This window comes from Coniophora puteana (genome assembly GCF_000271625.1).
Source record: "Coniophora puteana RWD-64-598 SS2 unplaced genomic scaffold CONPUscaffold_10, whole genome shotgun sequence".
Taxonomy (NCBI): Eukaryota; Fungi; Basidiomycota; class Agaricomycetes; order Boletales; family Coniophoraceae; genus Coniophora; species Coniophora puteana.
Window position 1 is genome coordinate 766,483 of NW_006913062.1, and position 17,970 is coordinate 784,452.

A 17,970-nucleotide genomic window follows, 5' to 3' on the forward strand; every position below is an offset into this window, starting at 1 on the left:
CCCTTTGTTTTGTGGACATATTCCGTTTGTCCCTTATCAAGTAGTTGCTTGCGCCTTTTGCCTATTAGACACACTCATTATATCAGTTGAACGGTTCTTTACCGTAGCTGTTATATATACGCCTTAGAGACTTCGTTATATTCAACTAACGGGCCATTGCACCTCGCACATCTACGTGAACAACTTTATAGCAGGGATGTACACCGAGAAACGTAGCACAACGACATTTCAAACCCACTTCACGCCTGGCAATACAACACACGAGAGTACATTCGACAAGATCAGGACCTCAAGCCGCCCGCCTCGCAGCTTGGGCGTACGCCAAAGTACCCTGCCACCAGACGACCATCGCGAACCCCAACAAGCCGTGGAAGGTACCCCAAAGGTTCTCAGGAGTGATGTTGAAGCTAGAAGAAAACGCGTTAGCTTATGTCACGTTCAAGCGAGTGCTTATGGATTTACTTTTCAGCAAAAGCACCGAACGTGTGAGGGATGAACCGGGGAGCTTGGTAGAGGACGGTCGACACGATACTGTGGTAGATACAAAACCCGATTGCGAGAGCTCGCTTCCCCGGGAGGAACTCTACAGCGCCGTGCTTCAGTTGAAGATTGCAAGGAAGAAGAGAAATAGAAAGGACGTACCAGGGAGGGGATACGCAAGGAACGCGGTGACGCATCCACCAAACGCAAGGGCCGCGTACAGCTAACAAAAGAAGAAGAGGTTCGCGTGAGACTTGTCCCGCGAAAAGGACTCGGATGACAGGAAGCGCACCTTAAGCATGACAAGCGTCGTGTTGTTCATCTGCGTGAAGGGCAGCGTGGCGGGAGACCAAAAGGCCTGCACGGCCAGCGGTAGCTCAAGTGCAATGTGCAGGAGGAAAACTGCTGACCTACGGACAAAGTAAGTGAGAGTTGCAACAATGAGGTAGAAAGGAATTCATACAGAGGGCTGCGCGCGACTTGGGCCATGGTCAAGGTGGGGAGGGCGAACGAGGGAGAGAGCGGGAGAAAAGATAAGGTGTTGTTGTTGGAGGTGAATCCAGGGAGCACACGAACACCCGAGCCGGACAGAGCCGGACTGGGCATCATTTCAGGCACGCGACCTTATGTCAGCTTCTGGACATTCTGTCCTGGAGAGTTTCCTTTCGGGAACATCATCGTCTACCTCCAGACACCAGTTCGAGAGCTGCCTCTTTCCCTTCACAAACCCGTGTGTTTGCATAAACTTCGTACTGGAAGATCAGCTCTACGAGAGCTATTTCACCAATTCCATGTCGGCCAAGAGAAAAGCACCCGAAGACCCCACAGAGCCCCCGCGTCCGACCAAGGAGCAACGTCTCTCCCCATCCTCCGCACCGCAGATCTTCAAACTTGCATATCCATCTCGCTCTGTATCCATTCACACAAAGACACCCGCCTTCCAGCGCCCCACCCAAGTCGTCTCTTTCTCGTACGACTCCACGCATACACTCAGATGGGATGACTCCTCGCTGCGGTACTACGTTGATCCACCCCGCAATGCAGACTTCAACAACGCGTACGAACGCTGGGTACGCAAAACTGAAACCAGACCACGAATAGACGCGCTCTTGCGCGCATGGTCACGTACGAAGAAGCGGATGGCAGAGACGAATCCTCAGGCTATGGCTGCGGGTTTGGGTATAGGCGCTATGTGCTGGAGAGGGGTAATGACTAAGTGAGTGCGAAGAGGACGTGTCTCTGTATCCCTTTCTGATACATAATCGAAGAATCCTGACTGCTCCGTACGAGGATCGTGATGGCTGGGAGATGAACGTCATGCTCGTCAACGGCACGCTCTATCTCGAAGAGCATCTCACACGGGCAAAGCTGCGAGACAAGTGAGTTTTCCGAAGCTAACTCAGGCATACGTCCGAGTAGAGAAGCACGTGTTATTGTTTCGATACTGATCCTCTGTTCTCAGGGAAGGCATGGCGCCTCGTCAGAGGAAGCAGACGTATTACGGCTACGCGTTTGAGTCGTACTGCACGCGTGAGAGCCCACCGAATCCTCACTCCGGGCCGAGCAATACTGGATGGGGTGGCGACGTCAACACGAACGAACAATGGTGCAGTGTGGTTAAGACCAAACTGGGGGATACGCGGTTTATCATAGGTGGTGAGGTCGACTGCGTACGAAGTGAGTAACTTCTACGGTTCTTTAATAATCTCAGCGTGATCAACTACCTTAATTCAACAGGCAAATACACTGGCAACACTGACACCTTCGTCGAGCTCAAGACATCGCTTGTTATCCGACATCCTGGGGATGAGGCTCGGTTTGAGAAGTATGCGCAGTTCTTACTGCTCACCTAGCCGTCTTACGCTTTTCCTCAGGAAACTGTTGAAGTTCTACTTTCAGTCATTCCTCCTGGGAGTTCCCGTACGTATTCTCGATTGATTCCGCCTACAATTGCTTCAGAGTAACCCCTTCTTGTTTGTAGGAAATTGTCGTCGGCTTTCGACAACCTTCGGGCCACCTTAGCACGCTCCAGTCCTTCAATACGACCGCCCTTCCGCGTCTTGTGCGTGGTAAGCCAGATGCGTGGGATCCTGCGATTTGCCTTGCATGGGGCGAGCGCTTTCTTATGTTCCTCCGCTCCTCTATATCCGCGGCGATATCGTCGGCAAATGGCACGCATACAGAGGATGTCAAACAAGATGACGAGTCGGCTCTACCGGGAGAGAAAGCAGTATGGCGCGTTCGTTTCGAACCGGGTGAGGGTGTGTCGCTGGAGCGATTGAGCCGTGATGCAGTGAATGACGTCGAGAGCTGGGACGATGATACAACTGACGGATCTGACACGGTCTCCGCCAGCGAAAGCCGCGTAGGATTCATTCCGGCATGGTATTGGGAAGAGTTGTGCACCGAGTCTAGATCTCGACCTTCGCAGTCGTCGGCTGGCCAGAAGGCGGAATTAGACACACGCCCAAAACGCGGTTCCGATGCTGCTCCGGGTTCTGGATTTGCAAACGGACAACGAGATGATGACTCAAAAGATGTCAATGGGACGAAACCTGTAAAGATACCTGCGGGGTGGCAGATTTAGGTACGTAGTAAATCGGCACTCTCTGTGAACTTGGTGGTCAAATGGATGCCAGTTTGCTGTACGTTGCCTACTTGATGCCCAACCGTTGTCTTCGTTCTTCCATGCAGGCTCACTATGGTCCGTTCCTACCGCAACTGTGATCTGAAGGCACGCTCTTCTGTATTCAACCAAGAATGCGATCTCTAGCAACAATCATATGGCGTCGCTGTCCGTGCGGCGTCCGCACTTTTGAAACTTGCTGCCGAACACGCTCCACGTTCCGACGCTTATAGGGGTTCTTGTGAAGCGGTCTGCGAAGATGTCACAATGACCACATACCTACAGAAACGCTCAGGCACGAAAATAGCCTTTTGGCTTGACAGGCTTGGCATGCCTCGACCAAGCAAGCTTGGCCATGCCTTGGCATGGGGTTGCTCCACCGTTCAAACATACGCCCACTCCTCCCCGGAGGTGCAAACTAACATATCCTGCGACGTCTGAATCGTGGACTACACCAGTCGTTTAATAAAAGAACAGCTTCTAGCCAATATTAGCACACTCTTGTATTGGCTCATCTAAGAATAGCCTCGGGTCGGCCATATGCGGCACTGAAATCAATGTGGGTGGCAGGCCATAAATAAGCCTCAAGGGCAACGCTTTGTCTCGTTCTCCCCATCATCACCATTTACCACCCTCTCCTGCACGTATCTAGCTCGACTCGCTCTTTTCTCGAGCTTCCGCTGTCTTTTCAGTGCACTTGCCCACACGCCAACTCGTCTGGGCACCGCTCTTTACTTTGAGCCTCTGTTCAAATCACATTCCCAGTTATACCAGTTTCACGACACGATGCGATTCTCATCATTCCTTACGGCCACGTCGCTCTCTTCGGCCGCCCTCTTCGGTTCCGCCGCTGCCCAGCGTACTACTGAGCAGCAGGAGGCTCAGATCACCAGTAAGCTCATCATATTTATCCTAGCCACTCGCCTATTCCTTACACCTGTCACAAGACCAAACCGAGGAGTGCACTCCATATTACTACGAGCCCGCCGCATCCCAAATCTACAACTTCCCCACCATCTGGGAGCCCGCCTCAATCCTGAGCAACGACACGGATGCCCAAGCCAAGTACCAGAGCATCCAGAGCGCTATTCCCAACATTCAGCCCAAGGGCACCCAGCCCGCCTCGCTCATGGGCAACTTCACTGGCTACACGTACTCCCCTAGCGACCCTGACTGCTGGTGGACGTACGACAAGTGCACCACGCCCAAGAACTCGAGTCTGCCTCCGGATTTGACCGGAGCGCCAGAGCCGGACACTCTGGGCTTCGGTTTCGATGACGGGCCGAACTGCTCGCATAACGCGTTCTATGACTACCTCGAGGCCAATAACCAGAAAGCTAGTACGTTTCTTGCTTCAATCATCTTCGAAATCGTACTTACAGTGTGCCCAGCGATGTTCTACATTGGATCAAACGTCATGGACTGGCCTCTCGAGGCTCAGCGCGCTATTACTGATGGTCACGAAATCTGCGTTCGTGAGTAACTTTTGATTGGTTACACGTGGCACATATACTAAGCGTGTACGTGATTAGACACCTGGTCTCACCGTTACATGACTTCCTTGACGAACGAGCAGGTCTTTGCCGAGTTCTACTACACCATGAAGGCCATCAAGCTCGTCGTCGGCGTTACCCCCACTTGTTGGAGAGTGAGTCAAGTGTATCATGCGCTTCGCCAATGTACCGATCGTATTTTTTCCAGCCTCCCTTCGGCGACATGGACGACCGTGTCCGTGCCATTGCACACGCCATGGGCCTGAAAACCATCGTCTGGCAGTACGACTCGAACGACTGGCAGGTCGCCGCAGGCGACGCGACCGTGCAGCAAGTCGACCAGAACTACCAGAACCTCATCAACAGGGCCAAGAACGGCACGTTCGCCACCAACGGCACGATCATGCTCACGCACGAGCTCAACAACTTCACCATGTCGGAGATGATGACGTACTACGACCAGCTCAAGGCCGCGTTCAAGTACCTCGTCCCGATGCTCGTATCCATCAATCAGACGCAGCCATACGTGGAGACCAACTATTCGGCACCTACGTTTGAGCAGTGTGAGTTTTACTGAATTCACCGTGCTTAGCCTAAGTTGACGTTATTACTCGCTATAGACATCAGCGGCACCCTGACCACCTCCGGCGCTCCCCCTAACCCGACTACCCTCCCCGGTCTCGCACCCGCGTCGACCAGCGGTGCCTCTGGCAGCTCCGGCACGTCATCGGGAGGCAAGAACGGCGCGATGGGGAGTATGTCCTCCAGCGTGGGCGCGTGGGCCGCGACGGCCGTGCTCATGGGCAGCGTCGCGCGGATGATGCTCTGAATCTGAATAAATTAAAACATTTGGTTTTCTTGCTCACTTGTTCTGCTCAACATGGACTGGTTTAACCTCGCGTTACTGGCTTCGCTAATTATAATTCCGTGTGTATTCGCTGCTTTCTTTGGATGGAGGTTATATACCGTGGTGTTGGCGTCCCAATACCACTTTGTTGTGCAAATTGAATGTTTCCATGGCCACAGGTGGCCGTACTTTTAGACTGCTAAATATAACGAGCCTGAGAGCCATTTGGAACGAAAGATTATCAAACTGCGCGAAGCTGGGTGAGAGTTTTGGGTAAGTGCATTCTCCTCCTGCCAGTACGTCTACATTTCCTATCGGTAGTAACTTGAACCCGTGCAAGCTACAGTGCAATCAGTGGTCCATTAAACGGAACGCACTGAACGAACGTACTCTTGGCTCATGTTTGGTATCCCACTTGATTTCGCCCGAGTGATACACTTCGAGCTCAAGTTCATAAGGAGGATACACGCTGATGAACACGAGCATCTCGGACATTGGTGACAGATTAGCCAACAAGTATCGCTACTAGTATTATTAGATACAGGATTACATGTATACTCTGAGCAATTATTGCCTAGTAATCAGGATTTCAGCTGCGATTTCTTCCGCTTCACTCTTCCGCCCACTTCGCTAGACTCCGCTTGCCGCTTCAAGCTGGCGGAGCTTGGGCCGCTCTTCAAACTCTTGGAACTTTTTCTCTGTTGGTCCTGCTCGGTGTACCTTTTCACATCCATTCGTGCCGCGGGCCCCAAAGCCAAGGCCGAGTGGCCAAGATCCAGCGGAATAGCTTTATCGTTGTCAGGCCACCCCACTCCGTCTACAGCAGCTTGCATGGTCTTGATCATCCAGTCGTGGTTGCTTATACGCTGCTGGTGCAGGCGGTACTGGTATGGCGCTGATTCCAACAAGACGACCTGTGTTTCTCCGGTGGCTTCCTCCAGCAGCGAGTCTATGCGTTGAAGCCGAGCATCAGAGTGTGCAGGCCGATATCGCACACCGAGCGTTTTTGCTAGCTCATTGAGGAGCCCATTTAGGGGTGAGTGCTCCAGAGGAGAATTGGTGAGCCATTCCGATGGAGTCCACTCATCACCGTTTTTCAGCAACTCTCTCTTCTTCTCTCCTCCGCGGATCCCCCCTTCCACTGGTTTTGCTTTGTCGAACACCATTTTCAGATATGCCGCACGCTCGTTGCCGCTGAGATTACTGCGTGAATACCGGACTACCACCCAAGTCAAGACGTGTAGAAATGACTCGAGGTCGTCTTGTAGTTCCTGCTTCGTCTCTCCTGACGTATTTAGTAGAACCATTGCGGACGCGAATTGCCAAGATCCCTGTTGTTCGTAGTTGAGCGCGATGATTCACCCCAATTGATGAGAAAGACTTGCCGTTCTGGCTTCTCGCCTCTGCTTTACATCTTTTTTCAAGTTCCAAGAGGTATCCCAGTCTATTAGGATGGCCTCACCGGATGGTAGCAGTAGCATGTTATTTACGCTCACATCGCGGTGAAGAATATGGCATCTGATGTATGCGGCTCTGTGGGCTGAAAATGTATTCTGTGAGAAATTGACGGTGCTAGTAGATAGCCTTCTGCGTACCTTCTAAGACATCGATCACCGCCTTGACAAACGTGCACGTCGATTGAAATTGGGTGATTTCCTCTCCTACTACATCAAGAATGAGGCGGTAATGGACGTGGCCATGCATATGATCGCCGGAGGAAGAACGTGATTTATACTCTTGCGTTCGCGTTTGCGTTTGCGTCCCTTGAGCTGTCTGAACGTCTCCGCTCCTTTCAACCCCGGCAATGTGAGGTACGGCACGGCGGTGTAAGAGGTGATAGATGGCACCCTCGGTTTCGAACCCGTCTATAGCTACTCTCCATGTGTCCTTCAGGAACGACTTCTTCGTCGCCTCAAGATTACAGACAACACCGGTCCTAGTGCTTCGACCACAGAGTGATTGAGGCATAGAAGCAAAGTAAGGCCCGAAGTAGGTTTTCTTCACTTGTTCTCCCGCTGTCGTTTTATTGTCGATGACTCTATCGGAGTCAACAACGTCATATTCGTACAAGTCCTCTCCGTCTGCCATGCCGAGGAATTCCCGTATCTTGTCTTGCTCGAATTCTGATATTTCCGTTTTTCTCACCGAAGTGTCGATTCCGCGATCCTCCTTGGATGCATGGGCGAATCGCCAACAGAATTCCGTAAGCAACTTGTGATCCTTGGTATAGTCGAACCGGGCTGATACCACTGCCCCCGCGCGATCCCACCGAATGAGGCGAGCGTATGTTCCCGCGATCAGCATTGAATATCCAAAGCAGCGAAACTGAGCTCCGAGGTGGGGGATCGCATAGGAAATCAGCTGCCCTAACGTTTTCCTGCCGATATCAACATCACGAACGAATCCAGACGCGCTCTTGCATCGATCTTTGAACGGATCCTCATTCTTGTCTCGTTTGACCTCGATATATAACTCCATATCTTCGAGGCCAGTCTTCAATCCTGTCTCGTTGAAGACAGCTAGGTCAGGTTTGACGTTGTGACCGTGCACAAACCATTTGGGATTGACCTGGTCTGCTGTCTTCTTGACCTTGAAACCCGGAAGAAACGGTCCTAGAGCAGTCTCCTGAAAAGACGGGTCGTGAGCGCTTGAGCGCTTCTCTTTAGGATAAAAATAGAGATTGGACTTACTATGGGTCCGTACATCTTTTTCTCCAGGTTCATTGCCTGCTTCGCAACCTTGCTGAACGGCGCTTTTAAACTCTTCGGTTTGACTGTGGCAATGCTACCGGTAGGCAGGAAGGAATCGATAAACTCCTGTACCGGAACAGGCCCAGAGACGGCTTTCCGCGTCTCTTGAACCAAGTTTAACTGCATCTTTACCCGATCCGTCGGCTTGTTTGCGGAGGCGAATGGCGCGTGACCTCCGCCTTTGAACTTCATTGGAGTACGGTCAAAGTTGGATTCGGTAGGGTTGCTAGTGCTTTGGCGTAGGAGGTCATCTAAGTCAGAATCGCCTGAAATCTCTCCAAGGATATCTGGGTTGGCAGGAATGTCGGACTCGGATGGGTAATTCGAGGATGATACCCCTGAATAAGGACTACTGGGCGCCTGGGAAGGTGGGAGACTTGAGCCAATATCAGACACATCGTCCTCCAAGTCCATGTTGAGAAGCCTCGTGAGGTGCGGGTGGCACGACAGTTACACTGAGTGTTGATGAACAACTTTGAATACCTGACCAGGTCGGACTTCTAACCCAAGGCTTGTTAGCACGAACTCAAGGCATTGTGTTGGTCTGCAACCACTTACTCAGGCGATACAAGAGAGCTGGTAGCAAGAGGCTGAGAACGCTTTGATACAGAACGCGATAAGGGTAGTGGGAAAGGATGCTCTTTTTAGCACATCATAGTGACAGAAAAGCGTCCGAGCGATTCCGTACCATACATTAATAAACCCTTGAATAAACCTGGCCCAATATGGACCTGCTGATACTACAGAGGGATATATCATACAATAGCTCCGCAGAAGGCAGCAAGCGCTCATAACATCTAATTGCTAAGGATTACGCTTATGTTTCTTCCTTGATCGTCTGCCATCAGCGAGAGGCGAAGGTGCTCGCCTGAGACGCTTCCCATGCACTTGCTGGCCATCGCGAGGATGTGTACCTATGCTCTCAAGATCAGTAGAACGACATATTAAGGCTTGTCCGTTTTTGATGGCCGTCGTCGAGGGCGTCTTATCGTCTGCAAGCGCTTCTGATGCTTCTCTCAACACCTTGATGGTCCAATCGTGCGTCTGGATCGCGGCCATAGCCTTATCGTAAACGCGGACATACAGGGTCTCATAGAGCTCAGGAATAGCAGCTCTGAGTTCTTCTTCAGCCAGGCAAAAACTTTTCCGCTCCTCATCGCTCGGGGGTTTGCGATACCGGAAACCAAAGGCGTTGCCTAGTTTGCGTAACATGAGAAGCAGATGAGAATGGTCAGGAAGCCATTTATCAGGTACCCAGCGATCGGCTGCGAGACGCGAGTGTTTCCAGGAACCTCCTACTTCCCGGTCATTGATCGTTTCCTTCTCGCCAAAAACGTCATCAAGGTAATGTTCCCGCTCCATGGACGACAACTGGCCGTGAATCCCCCGGATGGAGACCCATGTCGCAACATGCAAGAATGACTCCAAGTCATCCTGCAGAGTGTGCTTCTCGTCGTCGGGTTCTTCGAGAAGACGCCCGGAGATAAACTCCCAAGTGCCCTGAGTGACCGATCAGCGTATGGTCTTCAAAATACATTATCGTAGCACCCACTGTTATCCCATATTGAGCCTCCTCATATGACGGGCTATTCATGTTGAGACAATGGTCCCAGTCGATCAGCAGGCCTTCGCCAGTCGGCGACAGAATGATATTTCCCGCGCTGATATCTCGGTGGAGGATCTTGGCCGATTCATATGCCCCCTTGTGTGCTGAAAGCAGGCGTGAGCGAGATGCCCGTATCACGGATCGAACCACTGACCTTCTAGAGCATCAGCCAGAGCCGAGACCAGTTGACTGGGGGTCGAAAACTGGCTTAATCGTTTCCCTACGATACCGAGGATGAGACGATAATGGACGTAACCGGATATTCGTATGCCGAGATATTGTTTGCTGTAATCCTGCGTCCGAGTTCTAGCGCCGTGAATGCTGGGCACATCTCCACTTCTCTCCATGGGCGCGATATGCGGGACGTTATGCGACTGAAGTAATCGATAGATGTCGCCCTCCTTCTCTGCCGAAGCCGAGTCGGGTCTCCAAAGGTCTTTCAGGAAGACCTTCTTCCCGGTAGTCAAGTCCCACAGGGCGGTAGTTCGCGTAGAGCTACCCGTGAGGTCCAAGGGCAGAAGGCCGAATCGAGGGCCATAGTAGCAGCGCGACGTGGTGGAGGGTTTGTGCCCGTGCTCATCGGTTCCGCTGGACGAAGTAGATGCGACTGGATCTGCGTCATCGCGAATTTCATAGCCAAACAGCTGCTCGCCTGGAGGCATGTCGAGCTGCTGTCGTATCGTAGCTGCAATCTCGTCGTCCAAATCTGCAGGCGAAACCGACTCGTCCGATCCCCGACATTCCCGTGACGCCTGCGATAATCTCCAGAGGAACTCGGCGAGCAGCTCAGGCGTTTTGGTGTAGTCGAATCGTCGCGAGACCGCCGCACCGGCACGATCCCAGCGCACCAAGCGGGCGAATCGACCGAATACGACTGTCGAGAAGACGAAGTTTCGGTTTTGCGATCCCAGCTGGGCGACGGCATGAGCGAGCGCTCGGCCTCGAGTGAGCATCCCCTGCTCCGCTTCGCGTTCGAAGGGGTGTGCTCGAAGGTGTGCAAAGAGGTCTTCACCCGTAAGCTCTGGAGGAGGATCGTCGAACGGGTCGTCTTCCTCATGGGCAGTCACCTCCATCCACGTCTCCATCCTTGAAATATCCGTATTGACGTCTTGAGGGACGCTGGTGTCATACATCGCGATTTGAGGGCTCAGATCTTTCCGGTACAATCTCCATTTCTTCTCACTACTTCCTGTGGTCCTACACACCCTTAGACTAGAGCAGAATGGATGAACCGCGGTTATCTGTGGAGAAGAGGTGATGGTTATAGTAGCGTAGGGGCCCAAGACTACTCGCAGACGTACTAGAGGTCTGAACATGTTATACGTTCTCTTCCTTGGAATTTTCGAGAAAATAGCCTCGTTGATATCTGGCATAGAAGAAGAAGACGCCGGCAAGAAGGTATCCAGGAAAGTGTCAGCGGGGAATGGACCGACGAACTTGTTGCAAGCATCCAGGGTCAAGACCTGCTCAATTAGGCCGGGGGGAGGTTCACTGAGACGGTCTTCGACCTCTTCTACCTCATCTTCGGCTGGCTTTTTTCGAGAGTGTCGCTTTGGCTTCGGCATAGGACTAGGAGTGGGTTGCGCGGAGTAAAGAATGGAGGGAGCACAGCGGCGGCAAGCACTATTCTTGTCACGTGAACTAGCGGCCCCGGTCACCGATCACGCGCACGTCTCGACCGCGACCAGATTGCAGGTGATCTGGGAACTTTTGGTGGCGGTGACGGCGACTGCCGAACGCGTGTCGGCACGGTGTCGGCACCAAGCCACCACAATTTAGAATGTCAACCACTCGTGACGGCTGCGCGCAGTCGCGTCAGCCACTAGAGCGCCCCGATTAGATATCTATAGCCACCACTCTTCCTGTACCATATCCCTTCCCGATAATTGAAATGTCTATCGAGCTCGCAGAAGTTGCCCGCGCTTTTACCACCAACGCAACACTCGCTCAGTCTCGCCTCTCTTACGACGATGTACTCAAATTTCTCGACCGCTGTTGCGAATGGCGGGACGATTTTGCCACGGTGCAGCCGGCAAAGCGCAAGACAGTGACATCGCCCCCTCCTATTCTTCCACTCGTTCACGCCCGCTGGCTCTCTAACACGCTAGGAATTCGGCGACTTCTCATTCATTCATTATGGGACGTCTTTAAACACCAAGTATGGCAAATGTTGCGCGTTCGAGAGCGCAGCCATGTCATGGTCAGCCACATTGAGGGAAAGGGAGGGTGGAAGATTGGCCTAGGTGCGTCATAGTATCATTTCGTCTCCAACTGTTGGTCTGAACCAAAATCCTCAGCGTATATAAACCTATACCCACCCTCAAGACTCTGCAAGAACCTCAACTGCGCCAAGAAATCAGAGCTGCGTCAGCTCGTACCCAGACGTTGTGTCGCCTTCACCATAGAGGATGGCGTTCAGTTTGCCAAATCGATCACTCTTACATGCGACAGTGAGATACATTTGTTTCGGTCTCTCGATTCACTAACGGCTTTGGATGTGTAGTGTGCGGCTGGGAGTACCACCCCAACTATGTCGTTTGTCCTGCCCTTGTCCTCGATGACGCAGGGAACCTTGTTCCCATCAAGGAGAGGCGATACTACCTCAGCGTTCCCGATTTCATCGAGGTCGACATGCACCATTACGTCGAAACCCGGCTAGCGAACCTCTGGACGAACGCGATGTTATATTCCGCGTACGTTTGCTACTATCTGCATAATACACTCGTACTGATCTATAATCTATCTAGAACATCTGCGACAGGTAGTGCCAGTGTATACGAGCATACCTTTGCTCGCAATGGCGGTCATCTTGATTCATCTTATTGGTCTCGACCTCGCCTATCCTCCACCAAGCACAACCTACCATTCAGCCCTACGCTTAATCAAGAACAAGTGTGGACCGCATTCACGGTCTTCGCACTCCTTCGCGACGCCAAGGACCGCAAGGTGCCCCTTCGTGTTCCGCACAAGGGAGAACAACGCGACCGCTTCAAGTTTTCCATGAAGGAACGCAACGAAAGGATCATCCGACTCGGGCAACATGAACTACGTCACTACTGTGACCTCTGTATGCGGGTGTGGAGAGAGGATTTGGCTGACGGTGGGAGAAGATATCGTATGTTTCACCTTCATGATCAACAGTCCGTCGCTCATTCCATATATTAGGAAAATGTCAAGTAGCAGTGAGCGACGGCATAACAATTGGCCACTACATCTGCAAAGTTTTCCGGTGCACAGACGATCTCGGCTCGATGGCCGACCACTTCTGCGCTGAGCACAAAGATCAAGCGGGCATCTGTGCCGTCGAAGGGTGCAAGGACGCCATCAACCGAACATTGACAACAACGCATACATGCTCTGATGTAGAGCATCAATCAATGGAAGAACAGACTCGTGCCCGGGGAAAGAGCATGTTCGCTCTCAGGTCTCGACTCGCACGCGCTCAAACCTCAAGGCCCGAAGCTTCTCTCCCCGAGAATGGACCCAGCGACGACGTGTTGAGCTCACAGCTCATTGCGTCCCTCCCTGACGATTCAGATGAGTTCTATGAACTGGACAGCAACGGTAATATGGTCCAGCACGTCGACTCCAACCCAACCAACGTTGGCGTTACCGATGAGCAGGTCCAGGCCGCAAACTGCCCTGACAAGACGACCAAACGGTTCAAGATACATCTCTCGCGACGCCGCTCCTGCTGTGAGGAGACGGTTGTCCGTCCGTGCGGGGTCATTGTTGGTCGGGGCACTCTGTTTGGTGCTGAGGCAGTTTCCAACGTCCTGGTACGTATCCTAACCCGTAATTTACTCGATTTTAACGACTATTCGCAGTTTTTTGTAAAGAAACTGTTCAGCATACCGGGGCTCAAAAGCCCGAGCATTGGATCTACGACACCGCTTGCGATGCTAAGCAGCAGGCGATGAAGGACCCTTGGTGGGATACGGTCCGAATGTCCGTCGACGTCTTTCACCTCCTCAACAAACATAAAACCACCCACGCATTCTGCCAGCTCAACTGTAACCCTGTGCTCTTCCCCGAGCTTCATAAGGAGGATGGCACTGGTTGGTGGTTCAACACCAGCATTGCCGAGCAGGTTAATGTCTGGCTGGGCTCGTACCATGCTATGGTTCGAGAGATGATGTCGGTACGCTACAACTTCTTTCTCGACGAGATGATTCGTCTGCGCAACATTGACGTTGTCGAACGTCTTCGGGTGAAGGGCCACCATCCTAATTATTCTTCCTTGAACGAGTAGCTTTAGTGTACAATATGCAATTTCATTCTCATTCACACTTGCGTAGGCTATACTAGCCCCGTCGTATACGGCGACACCGACTCCGTGTTCGTCAACTTGAACGTGACGGAGCTCTCTGAGGCACTCAAGATCTCCAACAAGTTCAAGAAGGCGGTCAACGACCACTAACAACAAGGGCCGGGTTCTAATACAATAATATGTACATGTGGATGATGTACTACAAATCGAGGAGAAAATACAAGGAACTAACAAATGAGTGACTACTGAGGATCTACATCGCTATCGTCGTCCGAATGAATAGAACTAAGGTCGAAAAACTCGCCGTTACCGCTATCCATTTGTTGTTCTTGCTCCAATAGCATGGGGAATGGGCGAAGACGCCGGGGAGGAGAAGTGGGAGGAACGGGAGGAGGAGGAGGAGGAGGAGGTATGGTAGTGACCAAGAGATCTCCATCACTTGAGTCGCTTGGCCGCTCACTTGAGACCTCAATGATCTCGACGGTACGAGGGCGAGGGCGAGGGCGAGGGCGAGGGCGAGGGCGACGAGTAGAAGTGCTAGTGCTAGGTGTAGAGGGATTGCTAGACAATATGATGATGCTGTCATCGCTTGGTTCGGTCTTGATAGAGGGTTTCTGCTTGTTAGTTTTGAGAGCGGCGGGTTTCTTTACCCTCTTGGATGATGCTGCCCGCTTCGGAGCCTTGAGCTTGACCACGTCGTTGACCTTGCTCCAGGAACCACCACCAAGCTCCTTGGGATAGTAGAGCGCTAGGCGTCGCTCGAGAGTGAGCGACGCAAAGCGCTTGATGGCGTCCCGCACAGTAGAGCGCTTGTACGGGACGCCAAACACGGCCTCAAATGCCCAGGGAGGCGGACAGGTCCGGTACGTGGTGCCGAAAACTTGAAGGAGACCGTCGAGAACGTTCTTGACGTGCCAAGCTCGTGGCCACTTCGTGTCGAGTCCGCGTCGATGGGGTACTGAGGGCTCAGGGAATGGTAGCCAGCCCTCCCTGTCTTCAGCATTTGGTGTCCTAGGCAGGACGATGCTAGCTACGAGGGCGGCAGAGTGCTCGTCAATCCCCTGAAATGCAAGGGAGAGGAGCGACTCGGGAGACTCCAAGGAGGGAGAAGAGGCAGGTGAGGAAGTTGGGGTGAGGGGAGGTAGCCGTTTGGCACATTTAACTGAGCGCGGGCAGGGGATTTTGACAGGAGGTGAGCGCACATGCACAGCGTCCACGACATCCTCCTCGGAAGACGGAGGAGCAGCATGCTTCGGGGGTGCAGTCCTGCGCTCGTGGGCCTGAAGGGGAGCAATAGTACGGACGCGGGCACGCTCGAGGGTAATATGGCTGATAGCGTCCCGTGGGCCAAGCTCCTCGTCGCTCAGATGAGACAAGAGGCCTTGAGGGCTGTCGACATCGGGGAACTTGAAGATCAGAAGATCGCCCTGGTCGACGTCGTGAAGCATCCGAACAGAGCAGTTCGTCCACTTGCCCGAGTTGATGCTGTAGTTGGCGACAGTATGGACATCTGCGCAGGGTGGACCTTGCTCCCAGTGCTCCGACTCGAAGAAGTCTTGCAGAGAGAAAAACGGCCACTGAGGAAGGTCTACGGATCCCCGAAGCCGTGCACGGCAAAATAGAATATTCTACGATCACATAGCCATAGAATCAGAACGTTTGAACCACTAGAAAAAAATGAGAAAAAATGTACCGTTACATACACGATGAGGTGCATATCCTTCTGGCTATCCTCCTCACGCTTGGCCTGCGCGTAGGCAAGGTTCGCGTTCATGACAGTGTCTTGGCGATCGCACTCGTAGATCCCCATCCACTTCGGCCCCAAGTGCACTGTCGGCGGCTGGAGAGGCACCAAGACGCGTTGGGATGGCCCAGCAACCACAGAAGATTGCGAAGGAGCAGGAGGAGGCCGCGATCCAGAGAGAGATTGAGGAGGACCAGGCAGCTCGAGAGACGAAGGTGCCGTTGACGATGGCAGGTGTAGGGGCGCCGTCAAAGATGGAGAGGAGAGAGGAACACGAGCAGGAAGGAACGAGGAGCCAGGTAGTACGAAGTCGGGAGAGGCGGGTTGTGGATGATCTACCGAACCTTGCGAAGAAGGTGGTGGTGTTGAGGTGAGCTGAGGGTCGACGAGGGCAAGAGACGCCGAGACGTCGAGGGGCTCGCTGAGAGAAGTGAGGGGGTCAACAATATGATTCTTGGACCCCAGGCAGCCACCGTCCTTGCGACAATGAGCACAGCACCACGTTCGAAAACAAATGCTCCCCTTTGTAGGAGTGGTCTGGTTGCAGTTCAAGACAAGACACTTTCCCGGTGGCTTGAACATCTGTGTAGGGGGTGGAACAGTAGAAGACGAAGGCTGAGACCCTCCTGTAAGGCTAGCGAGAGAGCAGGACGATGGGAGCGGCGAGGGAAGAGGTGTAGTGCCTGTTGCAAGGCGGGCATCCTTTAAGGCGTTTTTGGGGACCTTGCGGTTGGGCCACGCATAGTAGAAGGACTTGCCGCATTGATGCGACTTGCAGCACTAACGTACAAAATGAATAAAACAAACAGACGAAGAATGCACCAATGGACGCACCGAAACATAATAGCGCCCATAGTTGCCCTTTTCCTCGTCGCCTTGCACGGTCGGATAGAGAATCGTCACATCATCACAGATAGGGCAGCAGCACCGTCCGTCGTCGAGGTATTTTGGCTTCATGAAGCTCCAATGCATGGTGTCGCTAGGCGTTGTCGTTGAATGAAAGATAGAGAGTCTAGTGGGGGCGTAGTAGAGACGGATGAGGAGGGGAAAAGAGAGAAAAGGAGGGAACGAGACGAAGAGTAGAACGAGCAGAGAACGCCATTTTTATTTCGCCCAGGTGAAATGCCTGGGGTAACGGATAAGTACATTGGCATTCTAACTAGCTGGAATCGCGACACGTCATACCACGTGAGTTGATTTCGGTGGCAGTGCCCAGCCGCCGCGCGTCCCTCCCGCCGTTACCACGCCGTTACCACACCGTCACCAATTGCCCGCGCCGTTACGCCGTTACCAAAAGTCCTGGATTCCCCGCCGTCCTCACCGCGACCAGGTTGCAGGTGATTTGAGCGGTTTTGCGGTGTCGGTGACGCGCGGTGTCGCGCGGTGTCGGCGATTTCCGGTGGCTGTGCGGTGACGGGAAATCAAGCGCCCGTAACGGGATCGCGCTCAACGACGCGTCAGCCCCCGATATAGACTATTATCGCCTGCATGTTCAGTATATAGTTGTTCTATATTGATATCGCTATAGAAAATGTCCTACGATATCACTCTGGGAGAGCTCAGCCAGCTTGTCACAGACAACTTGTCCCACCCTCTCTTCCATTTCATTCACACAAATACTCGATTTCGTCGATCGTTGCTGTGTGCTCCGACAGGACTTCGCGCGTTTATTCAGCAAGGCAAACGTAGCTCTGCCAACGCTCCGCCTGTCATCCCCATCGCGCACGCAAGTTGGCTCTCTAGCCGAACACGCATCTTGATCCCTCTACTCAACACTCTGTGGACTGGCCTCAAGAATACAATATGGCATATGTCGTCACCTCAACAACGACTCAACAACATGATGGGCGACATAGAGGAGACAGGATGGAAGAAAGGGATCGGTGAGTCATCAGATTCTGTTTCAGACCGCCGGAATGACATCATAGCCATAACATGTATCAACATCTATCCTCAGTCGTTGAACTGTTCTAATCCGAACTGCCACAAGGACTCTGAACTTCGTAAAGGGACCAAGACCAGCCGTCGCCTTCACGCTCGACCACGGCATTCAGTACGCTAAGGTCGTCCATGTTACCTGCGAAAGTGAGTCCGTTACATCCGCCTTGCCTCGTATACACTTATCGTTTGCCGCAGGCTTGAACCACTAGCAGG

The 17,970-nt window shown here is 52.7% G+C and overlaps 9 protein-coding genes across 9 annotated transcripts; 3 read left to right on the forward strand and 6 right to left on the reverse strand.

Moving 5' to 3' along the window:
- Nucleotides 1–63: 63 nt before the first annotated feature.
- On the reverse strand, nucleotides 64–1,030 carry CONPUDRAFT_108182 (uncharacterized protein). The gene is made up of 5 exons (XM_007773203.1): nucleotides 944–1,030; nucleotides 773–890; nucleotides 643–703; nucleotides 463–583; nucleotides 64–407 (listed from the first exon to the last, which is right to left on the reverse strand). The coding sequence occupies exons 1-5, from the start codon at nucleotides 967–969 to the stop codon at nucleotides 290–292; spliced, it is 444 nt and encodes a 147-aa protein (XP_007771393.1). The 5' UTR covers nucleotides 970–1,030; the 3' UTR covers nucleotides 64–289.
- A 241-nt stretch (nucleotides 1,031–1,271) lies between these two features.
- CONPUDRAFT_127911 (RAI1-domain-containing protein) lies at nucleotides 1,272–3,232 on the forward strand (the record flags this gene model as incomplete). The annotated part of the gene is made up of 7 exons (XM_007773204.1): nucleotides 1,272–1,696; nucleotides 1,749–1,859; nucleotides 1,943–2,157; nucleotides 2,218–2,305; nucleotides 2,355–2,400; nucleotides 2,462–3,067; nucleotides 3,175–3,232. 6 exons carry the CDS (start codon nucleotides 1,272–1,274, stop codon nucleotides 3,065–3,067), a joined length of 1,491 nt encoding a protein of 496 aa, XP_007771394.1. The 3' UTR covers nucleotides 3,175–3,232.
- A 488-nt stretch (nucleotides 3,233–3,720) lies between these two features.
- On the forward strand, nucleotides 3,721–5,647 carry CONPUDRAFT_83789 (carbohydrate esterase family 4 protein). Its single transcript, XM_007773205.1, has 6 exons — nucleotides 3,721–3,998; nucleotides 4,054–4,446; nucleotides 4,498–4,581; nucleotides 4,639–4,754; nucleotides 4,808–5,162; nucleotides 5,220–5,647. Exons 1-6 carry the CDS (start codon nucleotides 3,893–3,895, stop codon nucleotides 5,426–5,428), a joined length of 1,263 nt encoding a protein of 420 aa, XP_007771395.1. The 5' UTR covers nucleotides 3,721–3,892; the 3' UTR covers nucleotides 5,429–5,647.
- Nucleotides 5,648–6,027: 380 nt separating this feature from the next.
- On the reverse strand, nucleotides 6,028–6,753 carry CONPUDRAFT_156340 (uncharacterized protein; the record flags this gene model as incomplete). Its single annotated transcript, XM_007773206.1, has 1 exon — nucleotides 6,028–6,753. The coding sequence occupies one exon, from the start codon at nucleotides 6,751–6,753 to the stop codon at nucleotides 6,028–6,030; it is 726 nt and encodes a 241-aa protein (XP_007771396.1).
- A 51-nt stretch (nucleotides 6,754–6,804) lies between these two features.
- On the reverse strand, nucleotides 6,805–7,425 carry CONPUDRAFT_127912 (uncharacterized protein; the record flags this gene model as incomplete). The annotated part of the gene is made up of 2 exons (XM_007773207.1): nucleotides 7,042–7,425; nucleotides 6,805–6,986 (listed from the first exon to the last, which is right to left on the reverse strand). Exons 1-2 carry the CDS (start codon nucleotides 7,412–7,414, stop codon nucleotides 6,805–6,807), a joined length of 555 nt encoding a protein of 184 aa, XP_007771397.1. The 5' UTR covers nucleotides 7,415–7,425.
- A 67-nt stretch (nucleotides 7,426–7,492) lies between these two features.
- Nucleotides 7,493–8,386, reverse strand: CONPUDRAFT_108190 (uncharacterized protein; the record flags this gene model as incomplete). The annotated part of the gene is made up of 2 exons (XM_007773208.1): nucleotides 8,137–8,386; nucleotides 7,493–8,071 (listed from the first exon to the last, which is right to left on the reverse strand). Coding segments are annotated over exons 1-2 (765 nt in total), but the record flags the coding sequence as incomplete, so codon positions are not given.
- Nucleotides 8,387–8,823: 437 nt separating this feature from the next.
- Nucleotides 8,824–11,382, reverse strand: CONPUDRAFT_83790 (uncharacterized protein). Its single transcript, XM_007773209.1, has 4 exons — nucleotides 11,104–11,382; nucleotides 9,957–11,043; nucleotides 9,749–9,906; nucleotides 8,824–9,696 (listed from the first exon to the last, which is right to left on the reverse strand). The coding sequence occupies exons 1-4, from the start codon at nucleotides 11,173–11,175 to the stop codon at nucleotides 9,001–9,003; spliced, it is 2,013 nt and encodes a 670-aa protein (XP_007771399.1). The 5' UTR covers nucleotides 11,176–11,382; the 3' UTR covers nucleotides 8,824–9,000.
- Nucleotides 11,383–11,693: 311 nt separating this feature from the next.
- On the forward strand, nucleotides 11,694–14,054 carry CONPUDRAFT_60293 (uncharacterized protein; the record flags this gene model as incomplete). Its single annotated transcript, XM_007772903.1, has 7 exons — nucleotides 11,694–12,045; nucleotides 12,100–12,252; nucleotides 12,306–12,352; nucleotides 12,392–12,563; nucleotides 12,690–12,917; nucleotides 12,968–13,585; nucleotides 13,630–14,054. The coding sequence occupies 7 exons, from the start codon at nucleotides 11,694–11,696 to the stop codon at nucleotides 14,052–14,054; spliced, it is 1,995 nt and encodes a 664-aa protein (XP_007771093.1).
- A 260-nt stretch (nucleotides 14,055–14,314) lies between these two features.
- On the reverse strand, nucleotides 14,315–16,788 carry CONPUDRAFT_156344 (uncharacterized protein; the record flags this gene model as incomplete). Its single annotated transcript, XM_007773210.1, has 3 exons — nucleotides 14,315–15,700; nucleotides 15,766–16,596; nucleotides 16,651–16,788. 3 exons carry the CDS (start codon nucleotides 16,786–16,788, stop codon nucleotides 14,315–14,317), a joined length of 2,355 nt encoding a protein of 784 aa, XP_007771400.1.
- Nucleotides 16,789–17,970: the final 1,182 nt, after the last annotated feature.